Below are 11,812 nucleotides of genomic sequence, written 5' to 3' on the forward strand. Positions count from 1 at the left end.
GATCTGTTTTCGTTTAGTCAAAAAAAAAAAAGTCCTACGAGATATCTGATAGGTCTAAAAGAGTTTGGGCCTTAGAGCCGTTAGTGAGTCTATATATGAACTGTTGAAGAATCTCTGATAGGTTTGTCAGGGTTTGAGCCTTTCCCAGAATCGGAGGTGGCATCAAAGTGCCACCTCCCCCCTGCTCCCCCCCCCCCCCCCCCCAGACATAGGCTCATTTACGAGGGCGATTTGGCCGTCTTCAGCCCGCCAACCCACTCTGGGCCAGATGGCAGCACCTGTGCTCATTTAGAGGGGATCACTGCAAAGGGCTGCACTGCCCAGCAATAAAACAGTCCCACGCAATCACACGTGCACACACAGACACTCAGACACACACTCACACACACAAACACACATCCACACGCATAGACATGCCTACACTCAAATGTGCTCCCTCACATGCAGAGAAACACAAGCCCAATGTGTAGTGTACACACACAAGCGATCAGTGACAACTCAAATTTGCAACATTTCCCATCATCTCATCAACGCCTTTCCATGGGAAAAAGTGTCTAATTAGCCCGCGATTCCAAGATATGTATTTATGATGTGGAAAGAAATACTTCAAGGTGCAGTATAACTTAGCATGGCGGTTAGTCATTCCTCTTTAAAAGATCTCCTGGAATTTGGGTGAGCACAATTCCTTTTTTGTGTCACACCTTTCCTCTTTGTTTTTTTTCTCTCCTCTTTTTGTCTCCTTTTTTCCGCTCTCTCTCGTTCTCTCTCACGCTTTTCTGAACCTGCGGTGGCGAGCGCCCGTCGGCCCGTGCTCTAACGGGGGCCCGAGGAGTCTTAATGAGCGCCGCTGATGTCACTGCCTTGGAGGGCGGTGGAGTGATGAAACTGTCTGTGCGAGGCGTCGGCCTGCAGGAACACTCGGCTCCATCTGGTCCCCCTCACGCCTTGGACCGAGCCAGGCTCTGAGGGAGCGAGAGAGAGAGAGGGGGGGGGGGGGGTGGACTCAGCCGAGCTCTCCGCAAAAAACATGTATTGAGTGCTGCTCAGACAGGGCCTCTCGCACTCTTAAGTTATGTCTCTGAGGTCTGCCGTTACTTAGAGAGTACTTATTTTTCTCCCATCAAATATCTCTTGATGCAATCGGACCGCATATTTATATTTGTCGTTTTAAGAATGTCTTTATTGATTGCTTTGGCACATTTGTCCTGAAACGACTCGAGATATGCGGTTTGGTTTGCCGTTTCATTGTTTATATGGGGAGGTTTGGTTTGCTTTTTGGTTTGCAAATCTCTTAACCAGAGATGGAAACCTGCCTTTTCTCAATATCTATTATTCATAATCAAGGGGATTTTTTTCCCCCTCGAAGGGCTTAAATCAACACAGATCTTGGTCTTGCGCTGGAAAGAGTGAGAGAATGCTTTATTACTGGCTTAGTGCTGTTTGTACTGAAGAGATAGAGAGTGGATGCAGACACAATAGCAGTCCATTCATCATCAACATTCAAATTGTGCTCTCCCTCCACAGCCACCCAAACGATGAAAAAGAGGGCCTTTTCCACCGGAACCATTCGGTCAACAGCCTGGGGAGCTTCCGTAACCATAACCACGTGCCGGACACTGCCTTGCCCCTGGTTCCCGAGGACCATTCAGAGAGGCGCAGCAGCAAGGCAACTGACCACGATAAAGAGGTGTTTGGTAGCTTATTTGTGAGTGGCTTGGCTGTCGCGCATTACGCTATGTGTCACATAGGGGCTCAGAACTCCAGAGAGTTAACGCTGCGAGTGGGCAATGTGCAAGCATGTAGTCGCACAGGACCTCACCTGCTCTAGCACCAGGGGCATCCATGCCCCTCAACGAGTGGGTGGTGGGGCCTCTATGCCAGACTGGCGTGATGAGAGCGATCTCCTGGTGCTACGTGCTTGGCATTCATGCGTTAACACGCACTGGAGTTCTGTAGCCTTGCGCTGAGACGTACTGTAAGTGTTCTTGTGTGTAGAGTAGGCCGGTAGTGCTTGGCCCGCAGAAAGCCTGGGCTCCCCACATGTGCTACATTAGAGCTCTTTGTCAGTCTACAGGTGCTTCTTGTTAAAACTTCTTGATGCATTAGCTGTGAAACATTTAATGTTCCCCATGGCTAGAAATGTTGGCAAATTTGGAACAGCTCATAAAAGTGGTAAAAAATGAAAAATCTGCTCATATTAAATTGATTGAAAGTGATTTACCATTCAGTGCCTTTGTCACCTGGTGCTGTAGATCCACGTCCCCTGATAGGAGGCAGGTGTGTCTCCTCATTAGGGCGCATAGAAGAAGTGATTTCTCCTTAACCTGCGATCAGAGGCAGCTTACGTGCTGGTCCTCTTGCTTCGCTGTAAGGAGGGAGCCTTCGCGCGCATTGCCTGCCAAAGCTTTCCATTGCTACTGCCGTTACAGAAATCAGAATGTCACACATTTTTTCCCTGACCACTCGCTTTTTTATTATCAAAAGAAATCGCTCCACCCTCTCCCCGCTGAGAGCCACGCTGCCGCCAGGTCCATGAAGCTCATGGCAAAGATTCCCAAAGATGCTGAGGCCACTGTGGTCCTCGTGGGTAAGTCCTTTCACACTCTCCCCTCCCGCTCACGTCTGTCTCCACGACCGATGGTTCGGCCTGTCATCTGACGTTGTTTATGGGGCTCCAGTATGTCCGACTTACAGCGCACTCGGTCATGAACGCATAGTACAATGCGCAACACTGAGAGTCACAGTGGTTTTGAAGTCAATTTTGGGAAACGTGCCTGACCATAACCCAAATGCTCTTTAAGTGGAAGTCATGTAATTAAGTATTGTTAGTGTGTTCACTCGGACTGGCTGCAGGCAAGCTTTATCCTTACTTCACCTGGGTGATTGCTGCTTCTGTGTGCAGGCTGCATGGAGTTTCTGGAGCAGCCTACCATGGCTTTCGTTCGGCTCAGCGAATCGGTTCTCCTGGAGTCAGTGCTGGAGGTGCCGGTCCCTGTCCGCTTCTTGTTTGTACTGCTGGGCCCAAGTCAGTCCAATATGGACTACCATGAAATTGGACGCTCCTTCTCAACACTCATGTCTGACAAGGCAAGGGAACTTTCCAGTCTTCCAGTTGCTGTGTCATGCACTAAGAAGGTATACTTGAAAGTTCTACCATGTTTCCCCACCATGCCTAATTATACCATTTTAATGTTCCAGAATTTTCATGAGGTAGCCTACTTTGCCGACGATCGTCAGGACCTGTTAAATGGCATCAACGAGTTCCTGGACTGCAGCATTGTGATTCCGCCCTCTGACGTGGAGGGCAAAGACCTGCTGAAGACTGTGGCCTCCTTCCAGAAGCAGATGCTCCGCAAGAGGAAAGAGAGGGAGCAGAAGAAGTGTATGAACGCAGCGCCAAAAACAGAGCAAGAGGCTAAGGGTGAGAAGGACTTTGAAAACCGCAAATACTTTCCCTTCTCTTCTGACTTATTTTTTAGTCCTTCTCTATGAGTAAACCACACACTACAATATAACAGATAATAAACTGTGCTAATGTCATTGTCTATTATTGGACAGCTGGTACATTTTTTCATCTATTGTACTGCCAGGTCAACAATATTGTATTCTTGTACACTGTTGCATATTGCTTCAGCATCCACCCAGTGAGTTATAGATATCATCAGGTTGAAACGGGACAAAGCAAACATATTGACGCTACTCAATACACTACTGATGAAGCATGCTGTGTTTTCAGACATGAGTACGGACGAGCAGGAGGAAGAGGACGTGCTGGAGGTGGACCCACTCAAGCGCTCTGGGATCCCCTTCGGAGGCCTGATCCATGACATCCGCCGGCGCTACCCCCACTACGTTAGCGACCTGAAGGACGCCCTGGACTCCCAGTGCCTCGCTGCAGTCATCTTCATCTACTTCGCTGCCCTGTCACCCACCATCACCTTTGGGGGTCTCCTGGGTGAGTGGGGGAGCATGTCTTTTACAGACTCTACAAGTAAATAAAACTGTAATGGCTGACCCAGTCTGAACCATTTTGTCACTCATACAGGGGAGAAAACACAGGGCATGATGGGAGTGTCTGAGCTCATCATCTCCACGGCAACAGTGGGGATAATATTCTCACTGTTAGCTGGTCAGCCACTACTCATCATTGGTTTCTCTGGACCTCTGCTGGTCTTTGAGGAGGCTTACTTTAAGGTATTCATTATTGCTACAGTATTTTGAGATGCTGTATTCATATAGGATAAACACTACAGTAGAGCCTCCTCCTGATGTTTTCAATGCAATTCTTCTCTCTCTCCCTCTCTCTCTTTCGCACACCCAGTTCTGTCAGGCTCAGGGCTTTGAGTACCTGACGGGCCGGGTCTGGATCGGCTTCTGGCTCATCTTCATCGTGCTGGTGATGGTGGCGGCCGAGGGGAGCTTCCTGGTGCGCTACATCTCGCCCTTCACCCAGGAGATCTTCGCCTTCCTCATCTCCCTCATCTTCATCTATGAAACCTTCTCCAAACTCATGAAGGTACTGTTGTAGTGTCTCAGCTCTCCAGTGGAGCATTGCCGTGCACTTTTTTGTTGTTTGCTGTTTGTATTGTTAGTTGTTACGGTAAATAATTCTATAATGCTGAGATTTCAGTGGTGGACCTGGTGTAACACTCCTTGGTTCTAAGCGCTATGGTTGGTGTATCTCTAGGTGTTTAAGGAGCACCCTCTGATGAAAAGCTACCCGGCTGGCCTGCCAGATGCGGCTTTCTTTGACCCGGAGCATCCAGAGCCTCTGCTCAACCAGCCCAACACGGCCCTGCTCTCTCTGGTGCTCATGTTCGGCACCTTTTTTGTGGCCTTCTTCCTCAGAAAGTTCAGGAACAGCAGGTTCCTAGGCGGGAAGGTAAACAGCAGTGTGCAACTGTTTCTTCATGACTTTTTTTACTGTAAATTCAGAAAAATTCTTTTCAATATCCTAAAGCTCTCAAGAGCCTCTTAAAGAATATTTTTTAAAAGGCTTTTATCCCTCTTCAATTCTGAAGGCTAGAAGAATCATTGGAGACTTTGGCATTCCAATTTCCATCCTTTTCTCTGTAATCGTGGACTACTCCCTCCCTGACACCTACACTCAGGTAAACACAGAGCCCTATCGCCTTTGCACCCCCCTTGCAGCTGTGCGCCCCACCTCCTCTTAAATCAAACTGAGCTGCCAGTCCACACAGAGCTTCTCTTTCTCTCCACTGCTTTTCCCCCCAAACTGTTATTAAATACTACTCTGTAATTGAACCCAGCTTTTCGTTTTAGCTTGTATTAGTTTGTGGTGAATGCTTGGCGAGTTGGCTAGCCCTGGAGGCCCGGGATGTGAGTGCTTGTGTTCTTGCGGTTTGCAGAAGCTCAACGTGCCCTCGGGTTTCTCGGTCACATCTCCCGACAAGCGAGGCTGGTTTATCAGCCCCTTCGGCGATAAACAGCCCTTCCCTGTCTGGATGATGGGCGCGTCGGTGGTGCCCGCCCTGCTCGTCTTCATCCTCATCTTCATGGAGACGCAGATCACCACGTGAGTAGCCCTCCACAAAAGGCCCTCCTCACCAGCTGGGGCCTCTCACTCCAACCTGGCCCCCATTTCTGTGTAGCTGTTCATGCATGCTTGGTCAGAAGGGTCTTTTTTCAAAGCTGCTAACCACTTCTTTAGTTTGGGATAAAGCACACTTTCTAGTCCTTCCATGCCAGTGTTGTCTCAGGTCCTGAGCTTGGGCCGTAGTCTCCTCCATGTAGCATCGCAGCGTGTTTGCTCTTGTGTGAGACATGATCTCAGACACAGCCTGTAGCTGGAGGCCATGGCTCTGCACCTCCACTGCTGTACTCTGCGAGGCTCTGCTGCTGCTGTCTGCCATGTGTCTCTGTGTGCTTTGCCCCCTCGCCCCTCCAGGCTCATCGTAAGCAAGAAGGAGCGTCGGTTGGTGAAGGGTTCTGGCTTCCACCTGGACCTGCTGCTCATCGTCATCCTGGGCTCTGTCTGCCCACTGTTTGGCCTGCCCTGGCTGACCGCAGCCACTGTGCGCTCGGTCACGCACGTCAACGCCCTGACCGTCATGAGCAAGGCCACGGCTCCTGGGGAGAAGCCCATGATCCAGGAGGTCAAAGAGCAGAGGGTGACCGGGATGTTGGTGGCCATTCTAGTGGGTAAGCGGCCATTTTCCAAAAAATATAGCTAGATGAAAAAAGGAAACTTAGGGTGGAAAAATGTTCAACTTTCAAAAACGTACTAAACATATAGACTCCCTCACAAGATTTTACTATACTAGTGAGTAGGCAGCCATTTTGTGACACGGCACCATGATGATACCTGTGATTGTGTAGTAAAGCATTTCTCAGAGCATCACACTTCCGATGCCCCCCTGACTGCGTCCTGGTTGCAGGCATGTCCATTGTGCTGTCGGATTTGTTGCGGATCATCCCCCTGGCTGTGCTGTTTGGTATCTTCCTCTACATGGGGGTCACTTCTCTGACTGGTATCCAGCTATATGAGCGCATCACCCTTATGTGCACTCCCGCCAAGCACCACCCCGATCACATCTATGTAACCAAGGTAGGTGGTAGAACTCCCACGTGAAACTGTGTAAGCAAACACTACAATCTGTCACCACAGACACATGATTGTACACATATTGTGGTAAAGCAAAGGCAAAACCAGCTCAAGCTTGTTGCATGATTTATGACGGTTAATTTTTTAACTTGTGTGTTCATTTCAAAGTGAATTATTTCAGCATAATTGTGCTTGTGGCAAAGCTGCCCCAGGCAGAGAGGAGACTTTGTGCGTGTACCCACTAGGTGGTGCCCAATGCATGACATTTTCACACAGTCAGACCTTGTTTAGCAGCCTGAGCACCCGCTCAGCTCCGAAGGATGGCTCACCCTTGTGAGCACATGAGGTTTTGGGCGTGTGTGATGTCTCTCCCCCCGGAGGCCGTGTGCCAGTCATGATCACGTGAGCGCTGTGCCCTGTGTGCCCACTCCCGCAGGTGAAGACCTGGCGCATGAACATGTTCACCATCATCCAGCTGTTGTGCATCATCCTGCTGTGGGTGGTGAAGTCCACGGTGGCGTCGCTGGCGTTCCCCTTCATCCTCATCATGACCGTGCCGCTGCGCCGCCTCATCCTCGCCCGCATCTTCGAGGAGCGTGAGCTCCAGGCGGTGGGTGGAGCCCGAACCCGGATCTCATTTCATGTGGCTGGGTGTGGGTTTGGGGCGAGGGGGGTGGAGGGGTGGAGGGGTGGAGGGAGGGAGGGTGTGTGTGTGTGTGTGTGTGTGTGACACATGCTAAGTAGTTGTCCTGGCATCCCTCACCCTCTCTCTTGTGTTGATCTCCCTCTTGCTCTCTCTTTCACTCTCTTTCTTTCTTTCTCTCTCTCTTTCTTTCTTTCTTTCTTTCTTTCTTTCTCTCTCTCTCTCCCTCTCTTTCTCAGTCTGTCTCTCCGTGACACTGGTGCACATCATGCCACTCGATGACACAGGGAGATTGTGTGTGTGAGATGTGTGTGTGTGTGTGTGTGTGTGTGTGAGTGTGTGCATGGGTGTGTGTGTGTGTGTCTCACATAATTCTGGTTGTTCGGTGGTGTGAGTTTGAGTCAGGCCTGCATGCTGATGTGATTATGGGGAGTATGTTTGTTGAGCGCAGCCACGCACGGGATTGGGTAATGAAAAGCCACCGTTCTTCCCTTTTTATCTCCCTCTCTCTCTCTCTCTCCGTGCAGTTGGACGGCGATGAGGACTCACCCAACTTCGACGAGGACGGCCGCGATGAGTATAACGAGATTCACATGCTTGTTTAGACACAGTCCCAGTCCCTGCCCAAGCCCTCGTGAGCTCGCCTCTCTACCACCACTGACTAATCCAAGCAAGCCACCAAACGAGAACTCTTGTTGTGACTCGGGTATGTGTATTTCATGGAAGTATGCGACGACTACCAACAAAGCCCGTGGCAACACTCCTACACACAGGGAAGTCGAGTGTGAATCTTCACAGCTTGTAATTAGTCTATGTAAAAAAAAGAAGATGAAGAAATGAAGTACCATGTTTCACTGTTCCTTTTTGCTTATGTCTTTTTACTTCTTTTACTGTTTTTTAAATATGTATTTTGTCCAAAGAAGTGGCCTCCCAATTTAGAAGCATTAGATATGGACCATGCACCTTAAACTCCTTACGCCATAGTTCAAACAGACTCTCATTTAACTCTGGTCAGTGACTAAATTTGTTTGGAGCCGTTGAGTTTGGCGTCATGGCAACGTAAACAAATTACTCGGCTTCTCAATCAGCTCTTGTTTTGTTTGATTTTGTTCGACCATATATAGGTAAGGCAGTTTGTGAACTGGGACCCACTGAACGTGTTTCTACGTGTTCAGTTGAGTCTGTTGAATCTAAAGCCCAGTTTGTGCTTTCTTATGTACTGTATGCACTGGCCATAGGGTTTGAATGTCTCTGTAGCACTTGAACTTTAATGGAAATACCATTGGGAAGGGAAGGACTAGGCCAGTCTCTGTGTGCAATTCCTGTGACGGTATGCCTTAGTGCGGTATGGTGGGTTTTATGCAGTAGTGCTGTGCAGTTGGACTGAGCTCGTCCCCTTAGGCTCAACACGATTAAGCTTCTCTTTTTTACTCACCATAGAGCGTTTACACTAACTCCTCTGCCATTATATTACAGTGCAGCTCCACCCCAAACAAATGCACTGCATGTTTTTTTAGACACGTACATTCTTGTGTGGTAGCTTTTAATGTGTCTTTCTTTATTAAAAAACGGTCAGCATTTAGATTCCCATATGAGATTTTGAAGTCACCACCATTGTTTGAATGGTGTGAGTTATATTTACACGTATTGCCCTGAATGAGTTTCTGTTTTTACTTTGTATGCTTAAGTAAATAACTTGATAGTACTGTCCTGCCAAAATAATTTGAAGCCATAGTAATACAGGGGTGGGGGTTGGGGGTGGGGGACTGGGCTGTTATGTGGATAATTTGGTTTGCTTCATCAATCAGTCGTCACTGTGGCATTTTCACATGATTCATTTTGAATGATGCACTGAATCGCTCCCGCTCTCTCCCGCCTGTCTCGCCTTGGCACCGCGCTTGGCTCCACCGCGCCTGGCCCGCCGAATCACCCAGAGGGGTCACCGAGGGTACACGTTAGGCGTCCGTCTAATCTGTCAAACTTGAACTGCAGTTAAGGAGTTGTGTGACCGGACCATATTCCAGACCCTGCTTCTGCACTCAAAAGATTTATGCTCTTGCGTTCTGGATGCAGAGCCCCACTACTGGAAAATGAGGCCTTCGCCGCCGCCGTGGCCAAGCCTGTGAGGGTGACAAAGAGTGTGAATGTAGTTTCTTGATGAATCACTTGCGGTTCCCTCGGCCTCCTCTGGAGATGTGTTGTCTTGCACAGCTTTGCTCTCTCCATCAGTGACAGAACTGAGTCGGTGTGGAGGTGTGAGTCTGAGCAATGTCACAGGGTCCAGTGGTTTTGTCATTTTCACACAACGGTGGGGTCAATAGATATTCTATAGAGAGGCTTCATTGTGTGTCTCCTCGCTGCTTTCCTGTCCTAAACCTCCACGTAGGTGCCAGTAGTGTGGGTTGCTTTCTAGATACAGACCAAGCTGCCCTTCTTGGTATGACAACTAACAGAATGAGTCAGAGAAAGCTGCCCTTTAGACTGTAAATAGTTTATGTCCATGGGTTTGTCGTTTGTTTTGTGTAGTTGTGTACATAACCTGGGGACTTGTCCCACAGAGGATCTTTCAGGTTGCACACGGACCGATCCAACCTACTGCAAAGCATTTCACACACCTAAGTGTTACTGTTTGGTCCTCTTCCCAGCGGAGGGTGTCAGGGCAGCTTGTGCAATGAGTATTTGTTTTACGAGGTGACAGGGACGAGAGTGAAGGGACTAGAAGTGAGTTACATTTGTTTTGGGAGGAACGTGGCTGTTGGGGTTTTTGGTGAAGCACATTAGAAATGAATGCTTTTGCATTGTCTGGGTTTGTTTGTGGGCTCAGCGGGGTATGGCAGTGCCGCGTACGCTCCCGGGACAGTCGGTCCACAAAGCGTCCCCCAGCTGTGTGACCGCGCTCTATTCCACCGGGGCTCGGAGCGCAGTGCGGACGCCAAAAAGATCCCCGCTCATTGTGCTCCCTGTACGCCGTTGATGCCATAGTGGAGGTCAGAGAGAGTTGGTTACGCCACTTGATTTATGGGCTTGCGATGATGTTTGAATGAGCTCAAATTTTAGGAGTGCCTGCCAAACCAGAAAAGAAATGATACGGCTCAGGCTAGTGTGGCAAGCTTCCTCAGTGGCTATCTGGTTTGTGCGTTCTGACAGGAACATGATGAACTCGAGAGCTTTGCAGGCGCTGAGAAATGGCAATAGTGAAGATGTGCATTGTTAATCACAGGGCCGGCACAATTCTCCTGTCAGTCAGGGTGCAAGATAAGGTAATCCCCTCTTCCATCCCACATGAATAGAGTGAACACACTTGGGCCTGCTCTTCTCTTGCACTGTGTGGGCCAGGTCAGTGTGATGGTCATGACACTGAGGGGGTTCTGCGGGGTTGCTAGCTCCATAATCTACAGCGGACTGGCTACTCTCGTGATGTCTTCTGCCGTGTTGTGTTGTCCAGGTGTTTGTTCATGTTATTTCCATTTTTCACACTGCAATATATCTTTGTGCATGTTTGTTTCGTGTTAAGACACCCCAAGAGCAACAGAACTGATAGGAGCTAGAGCTCCAATGAGGGAAGGGCATGTTGGATCCACTAGATGCAAGACAAAGTTTACATTACTATTAGATAGCTCAAGACACTCTTCCTGTCCCTGCCTTACAGCACTGGATTGGATTATTCTGCAGAGAAACCACAGAGAGCTTGCTCAAGGTCATGCCTCCGTTGATGTAATGTCATTGCTGAGCCCTCGTTACAGCTGGGCCCATCTGTGTGTGTGTGTGTGTGTGTGTGCATCCCCCTCATAGTGCCGGCCCAGGTTACTAACACAACACTGCCATTGTACTTCTCCTGCTTGGCAGGGGACTTTCTCACTGTATGAGCCACTATGCACAGAGTCTGGGTGTGAGAGAGACAATACCTCAAGTTTTTCAGTTCTAAATCAGCAGCCTCTGCCTATGGAGCAACACAAAATGCAAGCAGATTTTTTATACTTGTGGTTTGTATACATGTGAAGGGGGTTTGAAATAGCTTGGCATCTATAGTACCAACCCTCTAGGTAGGAGGATATGGTGAGAAATCGGCGCCTTTTAGAATTGTAGACTTGACATTAAGGAAGTAATTTATTTGTTTTATACCATTATTTAATCTATACTATTTATTGTTTCGATATTACTTTTGACAAAGCACCCATTCACGCTTTAAGAGGTGTGACTTCACCTCTTATTATTATGGAAGTGGTTTTGGTGAGTTGTAGAGTAGAAAAAGGCAGTGCAGCATTTTTGGGCCTTGAACAAAGAAAGCGTGGCTAGGCACACAGCAGGTGTGACATAGTGAATGTATATAGTGCAGACATACAGATATTGTTCTTCTCCACTTGTCACTTTTTGCCTGGGCTTTCACACCAAGGCTGTGGCACTCTTTGCAGTTTGCTGAGAGATGGCATTAGCGAGTGCCGCCCTTGTGAAACCTGAGGGATGAATGCATCAACTACAAGGAAATAGCTCGAAATGTCCACAGAATTTCCCGAGTAAACAGAAAAAATTGGCTGGATCAGTCTAGGTGCTCTCTCTGAAAGAATGGTAGCTGTTGGCATCGCATCTGACACATCTTAAAGGGA

General features: G+C 48.6%; 1 protein-coding gene across 1 annotated transcript in view; it reads left to right on the forward strand.

The window, feature by feature from the left end:
* The window catches only part of slc4a3 (solute carrier family 4 member 3), a 39,260-nt gene extending 30,437 nt beyond the window's left edge, over positions 1 to 8,823 (forward strand). Inside the window, exons 10-23 of the mRNA XM_062533768.1 lie at positions 1,525 to 1,705; positions 2,485 to 2,587; positions 2,903 to 3,087; positions 3,199 to 3,421; positions 3,737 to 3,955; positions 4,046 to 4,194; positions 4,322 to 4,516; positions 4,688 to 4,882; positions 5,022 to 5,111; positions 5,370 to 5,536; positions 5,909 to 6,162; positions 6,399 to 6,568; positions 7,002 to 7,175; positions 7,736 to 8,823. Coding sequence (XP_062389752.1) covers positions 1,525 to 1,705; positions 2,485 to 2,587; positions 2,903 to 3,087; positions 3,199 to 3,421; positions 3,737 to 3,955; positions 4,046 to 4,194; positions 4,322 to 4,516; positions 4,688 to 4,882; positions 5,022 to 5,111; positions 5,370 to 5,536; positions 5,909 to 6,162; positions 6,399 to 6,568; positions 7,002 to 7,175; positions 7,736 to 7,813 — 2,383 coding nt within the window. The 3' untranslated portion in view covers positions 7,814 to 8,823. The remainder of the gene's footprint in view (positions 1 to 1,524; positions 1,706 to 2,484; positions 2,588 to 2,902; positions 3,088 to 3,198; positions 3,422 to 3,736; positions 3,956 to 4,045; positions 4,195 to 4,321; positions 4,517 to 4,687; positions 4,883 to 5,021; positions 5,112 to 5,369; positions 5,537 to 5,908; positions 6,163 to 6,398; positions 6,569 to 7,001; positions 7,176 to 7,735) is intronic.
* The last annotated feature ends 2,989 nt before the right edge of the window (positions 8,824 to 11,812 follow it).

This window comes from Sardina pilchardus, chromosome 4, assembly GCF_963854185.1.
Source record: "Sardina pilchardus chromosome 4, fSarPil1.1, whole genome shotgun sequence".
Taxonomy (NCBI): domain Eukaryota; kingdom Metazoa; phylum Chordata; class Actinopteri; order Clupeiformes; family Clupeidae; genus Sardina; species Sardina pilchardus.